Source organism: Grus americana, chromosome 2 (assembly GCF_028858705.1).
Source record: "Grus americana isolate bGruAme1 chromosome 2, bGruAme1.mat, whole genome shotgun sequence".
Lineage (NCBI taxonomy): Eukaryota > Metazoa > Chordata > Aves > Gruiformes > Gruidae > Grus > Grus americana.
In genome coordinates this window covers 22,697,299-22,720,269 of record NC_072853.1, presented here as the reverse complement: position 1 = coordinate 22,720,269, position 22,971 = coordinate 22,697,299, and the positions used below count along the sequence as shown (strand labels likewise).

General features: G+C 38.3%; 1 protein-coding gene across 2 annotated transcripts; it reads left to right on the top strand.

Annotated features, from left to right (window-relative positions):
• The first annotated feature begins 628 nt into the window (after window positions 1-628).
• Window positions 629-22,971, top strand: ATP6V1C1 (ATPase H+ transporting V1 subunit C1). 2 transcript variants are annotated; one of them, XM_054817886.1, is made up of 13 exons: window positions 629-755; window positions 6,083-6,265; window positions 7,693-7,760; window positions 8,913-8,998; window positions 9,981-10,075; window positions 15,072-15,163; window positions 16,220-16,318; window positions 17,619-17,687; window positions 19,067-19,159; window positions 19,248-19,341; window positions 19,874-19,971; window positions 21,065-21,191; window positions 22,362-22,971. In XM_054817886.1, the coding sequence occupies exons 2-13, from the start codon at window positions 6,134-6,136 to the stop codon at window positions 22,455-22,457; spliced, it is 1,149 nt and encodes a 382-aa protein (XP_054673861.1). In that variant the 5' UTR covers window positions 629-755; window positions 6,083-6,133; the 3' UTR covers window positions 22,458-22,971. The 2 variants fall into 2 exon arrangements, with proteins under 2 accessions (XP_054673861.1, XP_054673862.1); XM_054817887.1 differs by lacking the exon at window positions 629-755 and adding an exon at window positions 1,026-1,209.

The window sequence follows — 22,971 nt, the reverse complement described above, 5'->3', positions numbered from 1 at the left end:
GCAGATCAATGGCAGTAAAGCATTTAAGTACACATATACTGATCGCTTTGATCACTGAACTTCCGTTGCATTTTCCAAGACTCTGTGTTTTCCAAGAGCCGACCCAAGGAAAATTAGCCGACCGCACCAAGAATGAACACACAGGCTTTCAACCCTGACTAGCCTTCCCTGCCCTAACGGCAAAATCATATCAAGCCTTCTTAACAACATCTGCTTCCTTGTGGTGAACGAGGCCACTCCGATCCATAACTGGTTCTCCCACAAATTCCCCAATCAAGCCCAGATTGATCAGAAGTGGTCGGAAGCTGCTGGGCCCTGAGGTGGCCAGGGCTGACCAAGGCCCTGAGGCGGCCGGTGCCTGCCCGTGCCTGCTGGCCTGAGGCGCCCATGGCGGCCGCAGGATGCTCGGCTCGGTGCCCCGAGGAGGCTGGCGGTGTCCGTGACGGCGGCGGTGCCCCGGGCGAGCCCTGGCTGTGGGGTGGGGAGGAGTGAAGGGATGACCGCGCCGGGACCGGCCGGGCTGGGTCTCGAACCCACAGCCCTATCTCCGCGACCGCCCCGAGCGGACCTGTCAGTCACTGCGCCGTGCGTCATCACCCCCTCCCCTCGCCCCGCTCCCGCCCCGCCCCTCTGCTCCGCCGTCTCGTGACCGGCGCTGCGGCGGCGTCAGCTGACTCGGTGCCTCACGTGACCCGCTGGCGGGTGTGCGGGCGGCGCGCGGCTGCAGCTGCCGGCGGGGGATGGAGCAGTAACGGGTAAACGCCGTTGGGAGCCGCCGCCGGCGGGGCCCGGGACGCGGAGGGGGGGAAGGCGGAGGGCCTGGGCCGGAGGGCCTGGGCCGGGCCGGGCCGCGCCGCGCCCCGAGCGGCTAGTGCAGCGCTGAGGCCTCCCCTGACAGCGGGCCGCGCTGGGCCTGGCGTGAAGGGCAGCGCCGGCCGGGCCCGGCGGTACCGCGGGGGCCCTGCCCGCCGCAGCGTCTCTCAGGGGCTCTGACAGGCCTCGGCGCCGCTCCGGGAGCTGCCGGGCGTCGGGGCTGCCGTGCTGCCGCTCTGCCGGGCTCCCCCGCCTGGAGTGAGGTAGCCGCTCTGGGGTTTTTGTCTTCCGGAGGGCGAAGTGAAAGCGCGGTCCTGGGAGCCTGCGCCGGTGGCTGCCGGGGCAGCTGCTGCCTGCCCGGGCTATGGGAGCTGTCATCTAATCCCTGTGATCCAGGTCAGCGGCTCTGTGGGGAGTAAAGACTGCTCCCCCCGCCCCGTGTGCCAGCCCCGGGTCGCCTCCGCACAAGGCCTGTGCGAGCTCTTGGTTGTGAAATCTGCTCGGGCGTAGCTCAGGCTTCCTCATTGTGGCCACTGCTGTTTATGAAATGTGGAGGCAGTGAAGGCCAAGCACAGAATGGGTTTCTGAGAGTGAGCTTGAGGAAATAACACCTTGGGGACCTAGTGCTGGATACTGGGAGACTTACTTGTTATAAGTCACATTAGTAAATTGAGCTTTCCTGTCGAGCTCAATAGGAATGAAGAAACAATTGCCCCCTCCCCCTAGTCCTGTTTTGTTTTTTTTTTTTTTAAATGCAATACAAAAAGTCTTAGCTGAGATTCTGTTTTGACATCACTATGTGTTTTTCCAGGTACAGCACCGACACTGCTGTTTAGCCCTTTTATTGCGTAGATTATAGTATACTGCATGAGAGATTTTTGTTTGGAAATCCATTTTTCCTAATAGCATAGAAATTAAGCAGTATAAATTATGGATACTAATGCAAAATACATTTTAAATAATCAAACTTATTTGGGGCATTAGAGTAGTTAGGGTTCAAAAACAGGTACTCTAGAGGGAAGCTTCAAGGGGTTAAATATTTCAAGCATTTTGTAGATAAGTTCTGCTTATTTGACTAGCAGAACATCTTGGCAATGTGTTTGTGCTACTTAAATCTCTTTATAATAGCACGTGGAAGACTATTACACTTCGATGTTATGTTGTGGGTATGCTCATGAGAAAGTGTTAAGGAAACTCTGTGGGATGCTGCCCAGTTGTTGAATCTAAAGTGAGAAAAGTGTGTTCTAATGAATTTCTAGTATTAAGCCCTGATAAATGAGAACTTGCATTCTTAGTGAGTCCTGAACAAGATAAAGATGGGTCAAAGCAGTGCTGGTCTTGCAAGGTCAAATTTTTTTTTTTTTTTTTTTTGGAGGTGCAGGTAGTTTGGTCATTCAGTATTAAGATAGTAATGTCATGACCTGTGGAATTGTAAGTATCAAGGTAGCTAGCTCAGTGCTGTATGTGAAATTGGAATTCCAGAACCTGTTCTGGAAGTTCTGAACTTTAATTCAGCATGGTCTGTAGAGATATTTTTGTATAAACTGTTTCTCATTTTCCTGACTTTTTTTTTTAATGCACTTTTTGTTGAAGTTGGCCAGAAAATGCTTACAGTGGCATCCCAGAAGCAGTTTCACCCAATGGGTAGCTTTATCCACTTTCAGCAGAACTAGGACCATAGTTTCTACTCAATATCATAGTGTGGTAGGGTACTGAACAGACAATGTTTAGGAAAAAAAAACACCTTGAAAGCGTTAGCTTGATTAACTATAGTTGTGCTATAGTATTGAATGGTTTTAAATTGGTAGATTTATGTGTTGTAGACAGTTCTATTTATGTATGCATATATCCATTTATGAATATTTCTTCTCTTGAATATACATGAGAAGCAATTGAAATAGCAAAAATAGCTAATAGTGATTAGGTGGAACTATACTATGACAAATTCTGCTCAAAAGTTCATTACAAAAAAGTGCTGATCATAGAGGTACACGGTGCAAACAACAGCTCACTTGGCCGTTCTTATTGCTTATTCTAGGTTTTATTTGAACACTTGGTATTTCCTGCTTTATTCTTTGATTCTTCTCTTTAAATTTCATGGCTTTCATTTTACAGTGGGTCAGTATGTATTTTTTTGGCTGACTAGCATTTATTTTTGTTTTTCTTACCGTTCTGTAACACTTGTCCTTTCTCCACTGCTTGTTCATTATTCCCCAGAGTTCTGGTTTCAAACTCCATCCCCCCTCACTTAAAACAAACATACAAACATAAAACTCTTCCTCCAAGCTTTTTTTTTTTGACAATACCTCCATTGAGTAGGTACCTAAAATGGGGAATCATCTTACTTCCCATGGCTATTAGAAATGGAACAGAGCTTCAGGAAAACCAACCACACAGAAATGGCGAGGGAGGAAGGGAAGTCCATTAGCTGAAAGATTCCTGGGAGCCACAACTGTTCCACCTGTACCTCTTTACTTTGAGCAGTGAAAAGACCCTGGTTATTCAGTTGAACAATCTATTTTTGCCTCTGATATTGAAGAATCATGAAGTGCTCAAGTTCATTGGGTTTTAAGCATGAAAAAAAGATTTGCTGCAAGTCTGTCAGGTATTTGTAACTTAAGGCTTGTTTATGGTAGACTTGTAGTCATCATATGAAGTCTGAACAGTTGACCTTTGAAAACTAACTTTAAAAGATTGCAAACCTTTACTTATTGAAAGCCATTATTCTTTGCAATGGGTCTGTTAAAGATTTTTTTTATTTTTTTTTTCCCCTGGAAAAGATGCTTTGCTTTTTAATGGTGAACTGATTTTCCCAATCTCTAATGCAGGGAATGAGACTGTGTCATTGTAAACATGTAACTGTTTCCTTAGATGATATAATCTCTGGAAACTTTATACACATTTTTAGGGACCATTTATGTTTTAGTGGAAAACATGAGAATGCAACGTTCCTTCTGTCTTACAGAATAGGATTCTGGATTTCTGCATTATGGCTGTTCCATCTTTTACTTGGATATTTGCACGCTGTTGCTGCCACCACCTAAACTAGTTTGTTTATCCAACATTTATTTCAAAGCCTCTTCCAGTCCTAGTCTAGTCAAATCCAAACCAAAACCAATTTAAAGCTTAAACACTTTGACTGTATGTGTCAGCTGTGGCAGTGTCTCCCTGTGTGGGTGAAGTTTACTGTAAACTTGGTTGTGTCTTTTATAGGGCCAGAGTTCAGTGAAATGTAGGAAAATATTATGTGCAGTGGATTCACTGAGTTTGGCATGTGTTATGGAAGATAATGCATCAAAGTAGTCTGAATAAGAGGAAATTTTGTCTCATTCCAAATCGTTGATAATTAGTAGACCTTCTGTGGAGGCCCATTATGTGAGATAATCCAGTTGGTGCTTCCTAAACAAAGGAGCCCTGTAACATGGTGATGACTGATGTTGCTTTAATTTTTCACACCTCCCGATACCAAAATCATCAGTACGGTATGACAGAGTTGTTACAGTACGTGCTTGTGAGCGTGAGGGGCCGGTGATGCCTGAGGGGCTGTCAGCATGGGTTGTGCCCCCTTCTGATTCTGCTCTCATGGACTTTCCCCCAGCAGTCAGGGACACAGCACGAGGGAGGAAGCAGACCCAGTCTTTTCACCTGTCCTTCTCGGAGACAGGACCCCTTTTCTTATCCATACTATTTCCAGGAGCAAAGAACTCCTTATCCCTTCTCTTTACAACCTGCTTTGGCAACTAATTAGGGGAGAAGAGGGAGTAGTTCCAGTGGGGAGAGCAGAGGTAAATTCCAGGTCCTCAACCTTCTGCTGGTGAATATAACTAGCTGTGCAGGTGTGTGGCCCCAGCACAGGAGAGTGCCCAGAACTGTGCAGGGTCAGGCCGGACAAGCTTGTGCAGAGTGGAACATGTGTCTGGTCTTGTAAATATTCTGATTTCTTAAATATCTGTACCCACCTTGGCATTGTCTGATGATAGCACTGCTGTGCTACTACCTGGTAATTCAGTGTCAGACATGGAGTGCGCAGTATCAAGAGCATCAATAACTGGATGTCATCATCTCTTGTTATAAACAAGGCCCCTTAATTGAAGGAGGATGGCTGTTATGCCAGTGGCAAGATGTGCTTCATGGTATTAATTTAACGGTTGGTAAACTTTCTTCAGCTTTAGGCTTCCTGAGTAGCTGAACAAAAGAATCAGCTAACAGGCCTTGCTTTAGCTCATCTCTAACTTCAACACCCTTGGTCACTTGTTGACGTTATTACACAGATGAAGGATCTACGGGTGTGGTTTTGGGCAAAGTTTGCTACTGTGTCTTAATTCTTAAAAATACAATATTTGATTCTCTCTCAAAAAGAAAAATATTGAGTGCTGTAGTCTGTGCTCATTATGAAATATAGGTTTCTATTTCAAAGCTGCTACAGAAGACATTGCAAATATCAAAATTTGACATTTAGATTCTGTCAAGGTATGCTTTGATTTTGTTCTTCACCCCCTTATTAAAAAATCCAGTAACTCTCAACTGACTTGTTCTGTTTCTTAGTGACAGAAGAACATATATACTCTTAACTTCCTGAGGTCATTTGCAAAGTAGCTCAACGTAATTTGTGTTTAGTACCTATAGTCTCCTGACTAATGCCAGTATGTGTAACATTACTGAAGGTCTGCAATGACAACAGAGATACCAAGATTAGAACGTGTCCTCCTCTTTGCTGAAACTTTTAGCTGCCAGGAGAACCTTAGTTTGTTCTTTCATGCAAAATTTTATCAGGTTTAAATATTCTTTTTAGGCATTTACTCACTTTAACACTGTTCTAATCTGAAAAGTGATTGGAAAAGCTATCATGTCAGAGTCAAAATTTGTTTTTTTCCTCTTGTGTGTTCAGAAAAAGTTGTCTGTTGTACAGATGCTGGAAAATATATACAGCTGTGAAAATATGATTTGAGTCCTGTTTTATTGGATTTATTTTCAGTTAGATTGCTTATAATCTTTTGAGGAATTGTAGTTGAAAGATGCTAGTGTTGCAAATTCAGCCCACTTTAACTTGCAGGATGGGCATTTTAAAAAGACTTTCCAACTGTGCAAATGTGATTTGGAAGATAGAAAAAATTAATTTGGAGCCACATGATAATCTTGGTAAAGTCTCTAACAGCAGCTGAAACTGCACTTTAGTAACATGGAATGAGATGTTTTTCTTCAGGCAAAGCTTTGAATCCGAAACTAATGGCAGATATTCTTTCTCCCCCCGCCCTCGCTTCCCTTCTAGCATCTTGCCTCTATCTTGAGAAGCAGAAAGCATCAAGATAAAGACACAAAAATGACTGAGTTTTGGCTGATTTCTGCTCCTGGGGAAAAAACCTGTCAACAGACATGGGAGAAACTACATGCAGCAACTACAAAAAACAACAATCTTTCTACTAATTCAAAGTTCAATATTCCGGACTTGAAGGTATGTAAGCGCCATTTCATGGCCTAAGAAGTATGTTTGGTTTTTATCATCTTTGTTTCTTTAGGCTAAAACTGTAGATGGGGAATACTTGCAGACCTTTTAGAGAGAACAGCTGACTTATTTTTTGATTATGTGTGGATCTAAAAAATAATTTAGAGAACAATTATCTTTTTTCTGAAATGCTGAGTTAAAAATTCATTACTCTGTAAGTTTTAAAGGTTCAGCAAGCTGTGTTCTTTCAGCTAATACAGCAGTTTTTCTAGGGATAGTAGTCTCGACTTCACAGTTAGCTGGAGAAGAAAATTAGAAGAAAAATGGAGAATTGTGATCTGAATACTCAGATGATACGGTTTCCTGTTTGTTTGCTTGTTTTTGACTTCTGAATTGTCTGCTTCTCCTTTTCTGGTTGAGATGGAGTGAAAAGGCTCAATTTAAAATACAGGGGTTGATGAACCAGCTGCTGCCTTTTCTCTGTCCAGAAGTAACACTCTTCTGTTAGAGTAGTGGTTGTCTCCAGCAGAGCATTCCAGTGTGACCTGCTGATGTGCATTATAGTTCAAAATGTTTTCTTCCTATTTTCTATTACTGTGAGAAGTGAAGAGAAACAAAATCTGAAAGCAGTTTCTCTTGGCTTAATACAACTATCAAGGCATGGAAAAGTTATGAGCCAGTGTCTTCATTAAGAAAAGGTCTATCCTGACACCCAAATGTTTCTTGTTCAAGAATTGTGAGCTCAGTTTAACTGAGTGAAAGCTCACCAAAGCTTATCAAAATGAAGATAAGCCACCAATCTCTGTCTACAGAAAGGATTAAGTTCAGGTGGCGTGATGCCTTGTTCCTGTCTCTGCTAAGGAATGGGCCCGGGGCACAAAGCACTTCAGTGTGTCTTTTAAGATGATCTTCCAACTGCCATAACTTATATTCACATTTAGACTGTCCCGAGTTATTTCAAGAGATATACTAGTAGAGGTAAGAAGAGGGACCCTTGTTGGTCTGACTGCTGCAGTACTCATATATTGAAAGTTCAATGTTCTGGTTGCCTCCAGCACTGAGATACCTGATTACAGAAATTTCAGATTTGATCTAAAGTAGTAAATCAAATGCTGAAGCAAGTGACTTTGTGTGAAATGCAGCCAATTCACAATGTAAAAGTTGTTTTAACATGTTTTGGATGGCTGGAATGCAGGACTGAAACTCTACACCAGACTGGAGTGAGTTATGTCTGATACAGTGGTGCTTTAGGGGTATCTTAAGCAAATGAAACAGTGTGACTTCGTTAAAGCAACTGAGGTCTGAAATCTTGGAGTACAGTATTTTATGTAGTTTTGAAAAGCTACCTGTTCATGCGACTTAGCTTTTATTGTAATTTGGTTTTATCTTTCTATGTTTATATATGATTGCTAATGCATTTGGATCTTTCCTTCTAGGTTGGCACATTGGATGTTTTGGTTGGTTTGTCAGATGAGCTGGCTAAACTGGATGCGTTTGTGGAGAGGTAATAGTTTATTTTTATTAGCATGCAAAATATTAGAATCATGATGTGATGGTTTGCCAAGTCCTAACAATACATGGATTATAATCAACTTTTTGGTTTCATAGTGATCCTCTGCAGGCAGTCAGCAAGCTAAGATTTCAATAAGCTAAGCTGCTGTTTTTCCTAGTATCTGTACTTGGAAAAAAAAAGTGAACTTCTTGTGGAATAGTGGGACTTTATGCATTGATGAAGGATGGTTATTGCTATAGTAGTGCTCTGTGCTCCCAGGTCCTGGAGAACTGTTAAGAATTGGCCGGCCAGCTGCAGGAAGTGATGATGAAATGGAGTAAAACCTGTTCTTTTAGCAAGTTAGAGTACTATTCACAGACTTTGAGAAGGTAACCACGTTGTTTGCTAATCCACAGAGATGATGAAACAGCATTAATATTAAAATGCAAAAGCTGTTCATTTTGAAGAAAGTAATGGTCCTTTGAAAGTGATTTTGAGCAAATGTAACAAAACTTCACATAACCAGAACTTGTGGAGCCATCTTCTGTTTCAAGGAGAGAAGTGTTAAGTAGTTGTTTTAAATAGAAAAGGAAACTATTTGGCGTGGCACATGTGAGTAATATTAAACATAGCTTTTCTAGTGAGGAAGTCAGGTATTGTGTGTGAGATCTCATGAGGGCTTATGGCTCTCCATAGCTTTTCAGTTATCTTTGGTGTTTCATTGTCATGGTTGCCTTGTATTTAATTTGGATTATTGATGATTTCTACCTCGCTATCTATTTTTAAAAAGGGGTTAGGATTTTGAAAGTACCACAAACTTAAAAAAAAAAAAAAAAGATTGAAGTATAATGAGATTACACCTGAAGTCAACCTTTATTACTTGGAGCCAAGGGAAGTAGCTTTACCTTGTTGAGAACTGATGAGTAGAAACACTTTAGAGGGATTTAAATAAAGGTCTGGCATGTATCTGAGAAATTGATCTCCTTCAGATAATGAGCCCAGTTTGTGCTCTTGGAAAGCTTGTATGTAAAGCAATCAACTCTTCCTTTTTGATTCAATCTCTTAATTGTTTTCCCAGGCAATTTCAGATCGGTTTCATGAATGGTATTTCTCAAAATGGCTCTTTTTTAATTCTTTTTTTCATATCTTTCTTTCACTTTTCAGTGTTGTAAAGAAAGTGGCCCAGTATATGGCTGATGTTCTAGAAGACAGTAAAGATAAAGTTCAGGAGAATCTTCTGGCTAATGGAGGTAAAGTGTTAACCACAATATGTGCATCCTAAAAGTGACAGGAGGGAAGGCAATGGTCCTAAAACATACTAAATGTTGCTTCCTTGTGTGACTTTCTGAACGCCTAGTTTAGACATGCGAAGTAGTTTTTTCATGAGTCATTTGCCTTGAAACAAGTTATAGGATTCAGAACGGCAAGAAATTAGATCTACGTGTTAAATACTGACAGAAGCCTTTTGATCCTTTAAGGCTATATTTTGTCATCATTGGTCTCTGGTGGAACATAAAAATGACTGCTACTGATCACTGTAAACATTCTTTGTATTAGCCTGTCATCTGAATAGGTATGATGTAAGCTTTGCTGGAATACTCAGTTGTTCCCAAATTGTAATAAATGTCTTTATAAAACTAGTTGCCTCATGGAAATATTTGTCCATTTTATCGTAGTAAAGAGTTGCACTGGTCTCTAAATCAATGTTTTGTTTTCAATAGCCAATTCATAAAACACAGCTTATATTGATACAAGAGAGGCTAATATGAGTGGCTTAACGTGAAGACAAGTACAACGGTCCTAATTAACAGAGTTATGCTTAGATAGGGGCTTGGAGTAGTCTCTCTCATAGAGAGCTTTACAAAACTGTTGCTTCAGGTGAGCCATGTGAACTTTCCACCTTTTTTTCCATTGTAACCCTCCTTTCTCCCACCCATTTTTCACACAAAGCAAAAAATAGTTGGTCTTGTCTGTGCTTCTCCAGCCATTGTTGACTTACAGATAATTATTATTTAGGGTCTACAGAGGTGGCGAAACCAATATCTAAAGGCAGAGGTCATGGATAACTTAAAACTTAAGAAATTTGAAAATAAACAATTAAGCAGCAGGGTCCACACATGTGAAGGTCCACAGTCTGTTACAGTACTCTTCTGTTACAGCAGTCCTACATGGAATATCCTACATCAGTCTTTTTATTGTCTATCTTAACAAAGTTGTTCTTTACAATTTTAGTTGACTTGGTCACCTATATAACAAGGTTCCAGTGGGATATGGCCAAATACCCAATCAAGCAGTCCTTAAAGAATATTTCAGAAATTATTGGAAAGGTAAGGTAGTTTGTTTTATAAAACTTTCCTAGTTGAACTTGAGATATCTATGTGCAAAACTTGGTACTCAAAGGTATTTGTCTGTTTTTGTTGGCTTCATTTAACTTTAATCAATAGCAGTGAACCTGGTAGCAGTGTTTGTGTGTTAGTAATCAAAGTAGTATATTAGGATGGGGATAAGATTTGGAGAGTGCTCCCTCAAGGCCTTTTTGTTGTCTTTGCTAATTTTTGTCTCCTAAGATCACTGAATTAACAAATAAATAGCTAGCAAATTACTGTCACTTACATGTAAATTTTGCTGTACTGGCATGCCATTTGTCTGATGTTCTCAAACTTTGTGGGCTATTAGCAGTGAACCAGAGAACTTATCTACCTTCTGAAAGCTATGGCACTCAGTTGTGACAGGGAAAAATGAGCCTTCAATGTTGTATGTAAGGAAAGCTCATTTGAGTGGTGTCACAGATTTTCCCCGTCTTTACCTTGGTAGTTTTTTGCACTTTGGGGACTTCATTTGATTTGTGCTTGCTGTGAGCACAGATAGGGCCCTCAGCAGAGACCTAACTGTATCCAAGCAGTGGAAGAGTTCTCTGTAATCTACCTTTGCTTTAATATCTTCCCAGCTTTTTCAGTTTTTTTTTTTCTTTTATGTTTTCTGTAATCTGCAAACTGGCTCTTGGAATTATCTGTGTCAATAAAATGCATAACCTGGAAAAAAGAAGTAGCTGCTCTGGGTACCTATAGAGATAGTCTTTGGTGATGGATCTGTGGAAACTATAATTAGGGTGGGGACAGAGATGAGTGCTGGCTTTGCTATAACTGCTGGCTCTCTAGATGTTAGTTTCTTTCCTGAAACTATTAGTTAAAAATTTTTGCTGAGATTACAGAATCTTAATATATGGTACATAGGTGACTGAGAATGCAATTAATGCTTTCATTTTGATATTTGCTTCGGGGCTATCTTGAACCTACTCATCTTGAATTTACTCCATAAATTACATTCAGTAGCTGTTCCTGGAAAACATCTGCGGCATGGCACTTTGTTGGAGGAACACAGACTGACTTATGACTCTTAAGATTTGCACATTAAAAATATCTCACAGATTTAAAATAATAATCGTGATATCTGACACTGCCTAAGTACATAAACATTTGCTTCTTCAGAAGGTATCAGAATGAAGCATTCAGCTGTTCACTGCAGGTATAGGTGTGAAGTTTTAAGTTGGGAGAAGAGGAACTTGATGGGGAAAGAGGGATAGAGAGACCAAAAGATACAGGGTGAAGTGCTTTCTACAAGTCTTATCAAGTAAGTGGTTATTGAAAAAGCTCCTTTTCTTTGGTTTGGCCTTAGAATAGGAGTGAAAGCTACTGAATTTAAAAAAAAGGGGAAAAATCTTCAACTGTGTTTTGTCTCATTTTTGGAACTTACCTGTTGCCATAATATAGAACTTGGTTTTGTAGCAATTAAGTTTGTTGAAAAAGCAGCAAAGAACATGAAGGGATGTTTTTGCTCTTTATTGAAATATTATCAAGGATTCAGTGCACATTGTCCTGTGTCCTGGAGTTTGCTAGGTAAATCATCTGTTTACAGCAAAGTTGTACTCCAGAACCTGAACTTTGAATTAGATAACTGGCTTACGTTCTTCTCCATCTATTTTAGAGACCTCATTGAATTATTAGACTGGATACTAAATGCAGAGGAACAGGTCTGCTGGAGTTCAGCATGAGTCATCCTGTTGAAGGTTTCCATTTTTCTGCATGTTTAGCTGTACCTATCTTCTATAAGGACAGCTTCAAGGACACCTGTGTATTAAATCTAATTTCAAATAGTTTAAAAAATGCTTTCAATGGTGAGTCGCAGATGTGTCCTTAATGTGGCAAAGAGAAGGAAGATGATTGAAATTGCCTTACATTCTTGAAGTGACATGTAGGAGATAATGTCACAGGACTTGAAGTAGTTTTGCCCCCAACATAGTTAAAATCTTCACTCTGGCATGTGATTAACATGAAGATATAGGAAAATAGATAGAGCTACATTAAATAAATTTTGTGAAGCCTCTTGACATGTTGATGTGAAAATAACTTGAAAAGCATGTCAAATAGTGAGATACTATTTTTCCTGTATGGTTTTATATCTTCCTCACTGACTATAGCAGCAGATTCTGATGTCTGCCAAAACGATAGTAATGGCAACTGCAATGGGGAGTTTGTCCGTTGAGGCAAAATTATAGCAGCATTGGAAACATTTAAAATAAAAGGAAATCTGCTGAATGTATCCATCAAGTTTTTTCAGCTTTTAACTTTCAGAAGTATTGTGAACCCCAGTGTCAATACTGAAGACTTCGAAGATGGTATCGGTGCCATGTGAGAGCTGTCACTTAATCTAATCATTCCTCGTATTTGAAGTTATGGTCATAAGACTGCTATGCAAGGAGACAACTTCGATAGCCTTAGTGTCCAACATTTTCACCAATCCCAGTGTCTACTGCAGTAGAACAGCTCTGTTGCGTAGTTACCAGAAGACACTCAGGTATTGCCAGCCACTAAGTGGTTTAAATATCCGGGGTTTGCTATTTGTAGAAATAGGCCCACTATGTTAGATTGGTAGTATCTGGTAGTATCTTCTGTCTGCCTCATTTTGCAATTACATTTATGAGTTATCCACCAATTCTGCTACCAAAAGGAAGTTTGTATTGTCACTTCATTTGACAGTTTTACGCAAATATATTTTCAAGAGCTTTGCTGTGACATTGAGGTTTGCTGAGTAGGAAGCAAAGCTGATTCTTCTTTACAGTAAACTCCAGACAGTGCAGCAGTAACAGGCTTTTGTCTAAGCAATCATCTTTTAAAAGGCTACTGACTTTAAAAATGAGAGCAATTAGGGTATTGACAATTAGGACAGAAGAATGGAACCGGTTCCTAAAGGCAATATTTGGTATTAATGGTTTTTGTTTTTTGTCATTAAACAATGCATAGTTAGACTGTTGAAAGTTTTGATCCTTGGAAAAGGCAGAGGGGAAGGTTGTCGGTCTGGGGAAAAGTCCAAATGCACAAAGGGACTAGCTTAATAGCTTCTAATTATTTTTTTTCCCTAATGCTGTCTTCTAGCTGTATTAAAAAAAGGTGTTAGTGCCATTTCTTGTAGTATAAAAAAGTTTTCATGAAGATGCGTCCTTTGTGATGCCTACTGAATTGTTCCATATGCTTTGCTGAAGGTTATATCAGTCAAAGAAGTTAAATAACTTTAAATACTCACATGTTTAAGAAGTAGATTGTCTTATTTTCACAGTATTTTGTCTAAAGCTTTGCTGTATTTGTGAAGGTGCAAGCTGTTAACATGTTGCCAAGTGAAACTGCCAGAATGTTCATGCTTTTAATGACTTCTTCCTGCTACAAACAAGTGAACTTCCATGTTACATAAACAAGGTCACTGTATAACTGGGTGACGTAGTTTTAGAGAGATTTATTTTGTGGAAATAAAGTCATATCTGGATCCCCAAGATGAAGTGTTGTATGCAAACAAAATGTTTTGTCAGTGGCCTAAGTCCAAATAAAGGGAGAGTCCCTTGACTGTGTTCAGATACTTGGCCCTCGGAATTTTTACATCCTTGTACCTGCATATCACAGTGAGGAGGCAGTGAAGGAGGGAATAGGCAGCATTATGATGCCAGACAAATACTATACCACATTCTTTCAGTTATCCAACTAAGTATATTGATTTTACAATACTTCCTTTTATAGGGTACATGCTGGTAGGAATGTGATTGGATGTTTAAGATCTACTAATTGCTTAATTTGTTTTGTGTTCTTCCACTTGCTGCCAAGTTACCTGGGTGGGAATGAATCATTTTTAGTAATCATTCTAATTAGTCCTGGAGGATGGATTTGAGATAGAGGGTTTATTTGAGCAGGAATGGCAAGCCAAATGTGAGTCTGAGTCTAAACAGTAATATAGTTGGAACTTTCATATCAAAATTTGAAAGATGATTGAAGGCTGCCAGTGACATTAAACTTAGAATGCTGCCTCTACTCGATTAGACATATTTATTTTCTGAAATAAACTGGATTCAAGTCTGAAATACTGTTTATCTGTCTGCCCTGGAACTGGCTCTGTGCAACTTCTGACATTCCAAAATAATAGTTTTTATTAAATGAAGAAAGTCTGTAGAAACCAGATTTTTCTTTATAGTTATAAGCCATTGCCAATGGAAAACAGCAGCATAAAAGATGACTTTGAAGAGAGATGGTGATATGACGTATTGTATTTTCCTTTGCAAATATACAAAATGGGAAATAGCTGTCTTCGGGGGGGGAAGCATAAAATAATGGTGATAACATTTAGAATTGCAGATAGTAACAGCCATTTGGAATCAGGCAGATGATGCATTTACTTGACGTTCTGTCTTTGAGTGACCAAGGCTGTTTATCTGAAGGAAAGGTGCAAATTGCAGTAGGCAAATACAGTGCAACAGTCTCTCCTCTTAAGTTGTAGATGATGCAAAGCAATAGTGCTTTGGGTTACTTAATTCTTGATTTGCTACTCATAAAACCATACTATCATTTTTGTCACTGAAATTCTAATGAGGAAAAAGTATAATGAGAAGTGAGGCAACAGCTGGAGGAAATAATACCCAGTGTTCACAAGTGTATTTGTATCACAGTAGGAAGGTAAACTTCAAATGATCTCTCCTGTCAGCTGAGATGGAGGGTGGTAGCCTCAAGGTGATGGAGTAATGATCAGCTGGGTGCAGAACCATGTCCAGTTGATACCAGAAGAGGATGTGCAACTTTTGTTGTTGGCTGCCTTTCCTTTAAAGGAATTCTGACTTAGAGTGTTCTGAGTTTTGAATGAAGTTTGTCAAGCACTAGAGAAATAAAGTTTTTAACTTATGTATTTTTCATTAAGTTCTTGTTGGCAGATCTAAGCTTTGAAGCTGAGAAATCATTTAAAAACTATTCCAGTCCTTTAGATACTGTTCCTTTTATTTTTATCTTTAAGGGAGTAAACCAGATTGACAATGATCTAAAAGCAAGAGCCTCAGCATACAATAATCTGAAAGGGAACCTTCAGAACTTGGAAAGAAAGAATGCGTAAGTCACATTGTTTTTTGCTAATGTAGCACCGAATAGTTATTTAACCATGAAAACTTAGTAGTGTGTGAGGAGGTACAGGCTCTAACCTTAATGTATTTTTGAGATGTTTATCAATCTTGAATAGCAGCTGTCATAAAAGAACACTTATTACCAACTGACTTGCTGGTAATAGCTCACTTGTGAAATTATGAAATACACAAAAGCACGTACAAATAGTATAAATTGCTGGAGCCATTGAGAGAAGCTTGCTGTTAGTGGTGTGTGACACTGCTACTTAGGTGTCTGTCTAAACAAGGAAATCTTTTCCTTCACTCCAACTTATGCTTCGAGCATATCAATATTTACTGGTTAATTTTGAGGGAAGAAACCCAGTGAGACAGCTGTTGTATACATGCAGATAAACAAAACAAGGACTGAGTGCTGTCTTGTGATGTGCATGTGATGATTATCTGAAATACAGGTGAGGTACAGTAGCTCTGATGATTAATTTGGCCCAACCCTACCATTATGGTTAATGGTACAAGCCTGCTGGCCGATTCAGAACCATGGGTCATACTAATGATAGCCATAAGTTCTGTGTTAAGCCATGGTAATTTGTCAGTTAAGCTCCATTAAATGTGTATGTTCTTAGTCTTTTGTGAATACAAGGTAATATGCTGCTTTAAATTTCTATTGAGGTTCTCCAGTGTGTAGGTCTGTACTAGATTAGTTGTAACTCTGAGACTCCATATACTGGACTTCACAATTAATGGTTTTAATGGTTCTTGTGTTTTTAAATCACTTCTTTTAAAAGAGAGCTTGGCTTCTTAAGTGTGTGAGGTATTTGGAATATGGAAATGACGCACAGCAGCGTAGCTACTGATAAAAGCTTTCGGTGACTTTAGACAGTAAGATATAAAATGTGTATAAAGACATTTTGTTTGCTCTGCTGATAATGAATGCATAAGTAAAATATATTTTTGAAAATGTTGTATTATCAAGCACTGGAAACTGTTGTCCAGATGAATTTGATTCTTAAACGTGTATTTACTCTGGCTGTCTGTTTCTCTGCAGGGGAAGCTTGCTAACCAGAAGTCTTGCTGATATTGTAAAGAAAGAGGACTTTGTACTCGATTCAGAATATTTGGTCACGTTATTAGTGATTGTACCAAAGTAAGATTATTGTTTGTCCTAAAACCAGAATAAAAATAATAATAACAAAAAAAATCAAATAATAGATCACACAGCCCTATAATACTGGACATTAATGACATCTGAATTTGAGGTTTTCCTGGATAAATTAACACAAACTTTTGGATGCTTTGTAGAGGCAAATGAGTGTGTGTTGCATTGTTCATGAGAACTCATAATAAGGAATACTGAGTGCTTGTGAATTTCTTAAAGAAACTGGAAATTAGACTTATGTCTCTTATCTAATGTCAGCCATGGCTAGTCATGTTGCAGAAAGTATCCTTAAGAAAATAAGTACTCGGTAAAAACATGACTTGTTTTACATTAGAAGGCTTAATGATTAAATTACCCTGGTTAGGACTATGCTGGCTTTCACCACTTAGTGAGTGAAGTGAACTCCTTACTACTTTGCTCTGCACTTTTTCAGATTGCCAGAACACTGCTTTTTTACTTATCGAAGTCTCTACCAATGTAACACTGCTTATGCCACATGGCTGGGAACAGGTTGTGTCTGACTGAAATGTTTAAACAACAAAACCCCACCCGTTTCCCTGGCCAAGGAAAATGGTGATACAGGTGTCCTTAATCCTCTTGTAAAATGAGAAAATGGTACTAGAATATTTTTCTGGAGCTGGAAACAGAGTTGCTAACTTTTGAAGGTAGCCAGTAGGCTGGGCAAAACTGCTGAAGTTTTGCAGTGACTTCAGCAGAAAACAGGTGGTTAGTATATCTTGACTGTTATTTTTCTTTTACCTTTGACTTGTTTTTGGGGTTGAAAGGGTGGAACCTCTTCACCAACTACAGAAAGGCAGGGCTTCCAAAATTCTCAGCAGTCCTTCAGGCAAGTGCAGGACTCTGAGGAACCCACTTGTAATTGTGTAAAAAGTATTCCTCTTTGTAACTTTGCTCTTCTGAGTTACTTAAGGAGTTTCTGATAAACCTTGAAAGTTAAGTCCATTTGGTCCCCTCAGATCTGTACTTAATGATGACTAATTTAATCTCCTAGTTCTTTGATTTCACAAATGTTACACTTGTAAACTTATATGAAGACCAAAGATAAAATATGTTACTTTTGCTATAATTATAGTTTATTTAGCAATAATCTTAAAAACAGCTTGAGGAGGAGGACTGTCCCTGATGTCTTGTGCATTTCTGACAACCTACACCTGGGTTGGAAGATGAGATAATTAAATGGTTTTAGCATTTTTTTTTTAAAAAAACTTGATTCATTAATCTAAGATTTCTTACTGCAGTACTAAAGGTCTAACTGTGTATTCTCTAGGTTAAATTATAATGACTGGGTTAAGCAATATGAAACACTAGCAGAGATGGTTGTACCACGTTCCAGCAAGTAAGTTGTTATATGCTAAATCTCGTATTTGCATGTGCTAGAAGTATTCTTTATGTGCACTAACTTTAAATTTTAAAGATAAGTCAAAAACTTGTCAAAATGTCTAGCTTTATAACTATACCTGATCAAGCTTGATTATGTTGCAGTTGAGGAAAAATTCAAAGGGTCTCTAACTCTAGGTTTAACAAAGTTATCAGACTAATTAATGTGGGATGAGTAAAAGAATTGAAAAGTTGATCTAGGTCAGGTAAGGCATATTCAGCTTCAAGCTAGTGCATGGTGGGTTTAACAACAAATATTTGTTATTACACTGTAAGCTTAATGCCCGAGGACTTGAAAAAAGTTACATATACCCTTTGAAAACTGCTAAAAAATGAAGAACTGGAAGCATAGATGGCTTTCTTGTGTGTGAAGAAAAGTAACTTGTCTCTTACTGGCTGACAAAGGTCCTTGGTACCAAGCTGGTGCTTGATGTCTGTGATGGGCAAGACTGAGGCCCAGATTTGCTAATACTGTTAAGCTGCTTTAGCAATCTTGTAACCACATTGAAAATCGAGTCAAAGTGTAGCACAGAGCATTGATGTGGTGTTAATTTTAACTGACAGAGTGAAGTTTTGATCAGGCAGATCTGGTATTACCAGCTCTGTGCCAGTTATAAAATCTGAACTTGCTCTGGCTAACTTGACATTTGAGTTGAATCAACTTGAGCCTAGTGGGAGATCTGCTAATGATTCTTACTTAATTACTGGAAAACTATGACCTAGGGATAACTTAAGAAGAGATGGCTTGTTAAACTGTGGGGCAGTGCTTGTATTGAAGACAGTATGGCATTGAGGAGTAGTCTAAATCTCTTCAAGCTTTTTTCCTAAGGCGAAGTCTCAAAATAATCAGTATTGTCTTGGACTATAAAATAGTAAATCTAGGGGTAGTTTTTACAGCCTAAGAAGCACTTTTGCTTACCAGCCTATGTCTCTTTAATTTGTGTCCTTTTCTATTTTAAATCCATTTCCTTTTTCTTTAAAACACACATTTCTAAGATTTCTGTAGTCCAAATTTTTCAGTATTAAACCAGCTTTAGTTCCTTTTTCTTTAAAATTGTGTTAACATGAACAAATACCCTGACACATATAAAGTGTTTGAGTGGTGAAGTCTCTAAATCTGAAATGGAAACTGACATCCTTTACAAAGGGAGTAATTAAGAGCAGTTGCTAAAGTTTCTGTTACTTTCTTTATAAGGGGATTACTTCCCAAATTAAACACATGTGATTATCTACATTTATGTTCCTGCCTGAGTAGCGATAAAGTACGACTTGAGCTGCTGTACATCTGATCTGTGGTGACTTGAACCTTATTAATTCTGACACTTTTTTTCTGTGTAGTGTACTCTTTGAGGATCAAGATAGTTACCTTTGTAACGTCACCTTGTTCAGGAAGGCAGTGGATGACTTCAAGCATAAAGCCAGAGAATATAAGTAAGGCTTATTTTGTGTCTGTTCTGTGTCTCATGCTTTGAAGGATCTCCATATAGCCAGTTTTGATTTTATTCACTTCCAAATGCAGATTTGTGGTCCGTGACTTCCAGTATAATGAAGAAGAGATGAAAGCAGATAAAGAAGAAATGAATAGACTGTCAACTGACAAGAAGAAACAGTTTGTAAGTCTGTATAAACTAGTCATTATAGAAACATGAGATGTCTAAGACTTGTTATTGCTACATAACAATTTCATGAACTTGTGATTCTGAGAAAGCGTTGCAAGGATAACATGACATAGCCTGCCACCCAGCTAATCTGCTCAGGGATAATTGAGTTTCCTGTAGAACAAATGTTCCTCACTGCATTGACCCAAGTACTGATATTGCAGCTGATAATATATGAAGTTTGAAAATGGGCAAGCATTTGAATGAAATAATCAGATATTACTAAAATGGTCCTTAATATAGTTAACCCATGGCAGCCGAGGTGGTGTACTGAAGAGATGACATAAGTCTCATTAAATTTCTCTTTAATTAGTATTGAAACATCCTTGAGCCATTATGTCCATGTTGAACTCTGTCTTTAAGTTGTCTTTATCGTCATGGTACGGATATTGAGTATCTGCTTAAACATGCTTAATGGGCTGAATCTTTTTCTGAAGTTTGAATAACAATTCTTTTTTTTTTTTTTTTTTCCTCCTCACTTTCACAGGGGCCTCTGGTTCGGTGGCTGAAAGTTAATTTCAGTGAAGCTTTCATTGCGTGGATTCATGTGAAAGCACTAAGAGTTTTTGTTGAATCTGTTTTAAGGTAATGAGGCAGACCTGAATAGCGCTTTTCTCCCTGGACTTTGCGTGAATTTACGTCTAGCTTGGGTTTATCAAACTGAGGTGTGTGAATGCCACTCTTTCAGGAAGGAGGGAACAAGAAGTAGGGCAGTGAGCCAGGGCCTTAGGAATTAAAGGTACTCTGTACTTTACAGCAAGGCATATCTGCTGATTCTTAGTTTGCTTTATGAGCTGGTTGTAAAAAGAGCTTACTATATTTTCTGTTGAAGTAGGAAATGTGAGTAGTTCAGAATAAAAAGTATTCAGGCTTTGAGTAATATAGCTTGACATCTTGAAATGTATGCTTTTTCTCTAAAACATGCCTTTCTAAAAATTTTGTTGTCTAAACTTTTCAGTATTAAACAGTTCAATATTATAACTATAAAATTTCTCTGCTTTTTTCTTCATCCCTATCCAGAAGTATAGTTACTAAGTTGACTTAAGAGCTGTAGTTGTTCTGCAGAAGGAGGGACTTGGATTTTTAGAGTTGAAAGGACTTCTGCCTTTGTCAGAAAATGGAAAGGTTTTTTAGCCTTTTTGATAAGTTGTCATAAAGGAGACAGAGGAGAAAAAGAAAAAAAACCACATTAACTTGCATACTAGTCTGTTTCATAGCTGCTACAGGCTTATTTTGAAGACAAACTTGGGTAAGGAAGAAAGCTGAACTTGATTTGAATATTGTCAGATGTTTCCACACATCTAGAAAGGAGGATAGAGTACAGATTAGATTCTCCACCTAGTGGCATAAGCAAAGTCTTTCAAGTAATCTAATTGGAATGTTTGAAACAGTCTGAGACTTCAGGTGATTTTGAGAATTGTGCTAAGTACTCAAGGATTTAAAATGATTTTAAAAGCATTTAGACTTCTGTTTTGTTACTTTAAACTTGAAGAAAGAAATTCTACTTTATTGATGCCTTATGAATTGTAGAAACAGAATGGTCTTGCAAAAATGAAAATGAGCAGAATTTCCTCTTCAGCAATAGAATTCTTTCTCAAAATAAAATAAAATTCTGCTTTGAAAGGATAAAAGAAGGCTTATTTCAGTGTTTTCACAGTTTTCTACTTGATTTCCTCAGATATGGTTTGCCAGTTAACTTCCAGGCAATGCTGCTTCAGCCTAATAAGAAAACAATGAAGAAACTGAGGGAGGTTTTGTATGACTTATACAAACACCTTGACAGCAGTGCAGCAGCTATCATTGATGTAAGTATTTTTTATAACTGCTACTCCTCTTCAATATTAAGTTTAGTCTGTTTAAACAGAAAAAAAAGTCTGTTGGCTTTATTAAAAAGCTACACCTCTCCATATTCTCTATCATTCTGTCACAGTACAGAAAATTTTGTCTCCTTATAAAAATGCCACTTCTATTTTACATTTTGTCAAAGCAGATGGTATTTAAAGTTGCAACCAATGCATTTGATGAGCTGTTAAGTATAAAAGCCTCATGTAACTTCTTACTGCATTCTTTCCTCCTACCGATGGAAAGATATCTTATAGACTGTATACATATTCATATTGTTAAAGAATTCAAAGTCAGCTTTGATCTGAAACTAGACTTACAGAACTTGAACTTTTTTTGAGCCCAGAAGGAATATATAAATTGTCCACGGTCTATGGTAACAGTGGCCTTAATACTGAAACAATTTTTTTCTGTTGTTGCATTGCTGTCTTTGTTTTTAAGTTAACATAGTTGTCATCCTCTGCTGAAGGAGGTTGAATTGATGCCAAGGTTAGGGTCATGCTTTCCATCAGTAGAGGTCTCATTTTCATGTTTAAAACTGGTTTGCTGGGAGGCTTGTTCTACTAATTTGTTTTGTATTGAAAAGCAGTGCTTTTCATCGTTAAAGATTAACTAACAATAGACCACAGAATTAGTTTAGGTGAATTTTAAAAGACTAAAAGGAATTTTTCATAACATTAAATAGAATATGATGTTTTTCCAAAGTATTTCCAGTTCTTTTTGGGGAAAGGGGATGAGAGAGAGTTAAGGTGAAAATTAAAGATGCTGAACTTCACGTAACTTCCTGGATCATTCAGCACCCTGTATCATTCTTTTCATAAACTATCTGTGTTTAGAAGTAGTAAAACTTAATTGCAGTACTTTTCCTTCCATTTTATGACAGTTTGTTTACTATAGCAACAAATGTGAATTATTGATACAAAGCTACCTAGATTTTTAAAAAGTGCTTGTATTTCATTTTGAAAAATACTGTTATTCATTTGTCAAAGTTCTAACTTTGTTGCTCAAACAGTCACTTGAACATGAAAAATTAAGCTTGCCTATTTGCTTCTAAAACATGTGAATGTTTCATCTACTTCTGAACAGGAGTGTGAATTGTAAGGGTATAACTGGTTTTAAAACTTTATTTGCAGGCAACTATGGATATTCCAGGCTTAAACCTCAGTCAGCAGGAGTACTACCCATATGTGTACTACAAGATCGATTGTAATTTGCTGGAATTCAAGTAGAAGTTCCCTAACATGACAATCTTCTCAGTGTTGGTGTAAACAAACAGAAGTGAGGTTGAAGTACAGTAATACTTTTAACACTCTACTAATCATCTGCTTGCTGCTTATGTTAGGTGAATTTAACACACAGTGGTCCATCTCTAGACGTTTTCTTTTTAAAGAACAGTGTAGGTAATCTGCTGTTAATCGATTATGTCTGTAAATGTATATTGAGAGAATTGAAGTATTTATAAACAGAGTGATTTATTTAAGGAAAAGCTCATTCCTCTTTCATATGGTGGTCTGTGTTAATTCCATTTACCATTGTTTATTAAAAAACTTGTTTACAGAAGAATAGTGTAAATGTTCATGGCCATTTTGTTCATTTGATTTAGTAGATACGATTGTGTTAACGTTGTTGAACTGTGATGTAAAGTATGTAAAATTGGTATGAAATTGTGCTTTCTGAATGGTTTAAAATTACAATTGAAGCACTGTAAACACAGGAAAAAATAAACATACCTGTGCAAATGTG

Excerpts from the sequence above, each read along its gene's own strand:
- ATP6V1C1 (XM_054817886.1), top strand. The coding sequence starts at position 6,134 with ATGACTGAGTTTTGGCTGATTTCTGCTCCTGGGGAAAAAACCTGTCAA. Across the intron at positions 19,342-19,873 it reads CTGACAAGAAGAAACAGTTT|GGGCCTCTGGTTCGGTGGCT; the intron begins GTAAGTCTGTAT and ends TCACTTTCACAG. Across the intron at positions 21,192-22,361 it reads GTGCAGCAGCTATCATTGAT|GCAACTATGGATATTCCAGG; the intron begins GTAAGTATTTTT and ends CTTTATTTGCAG.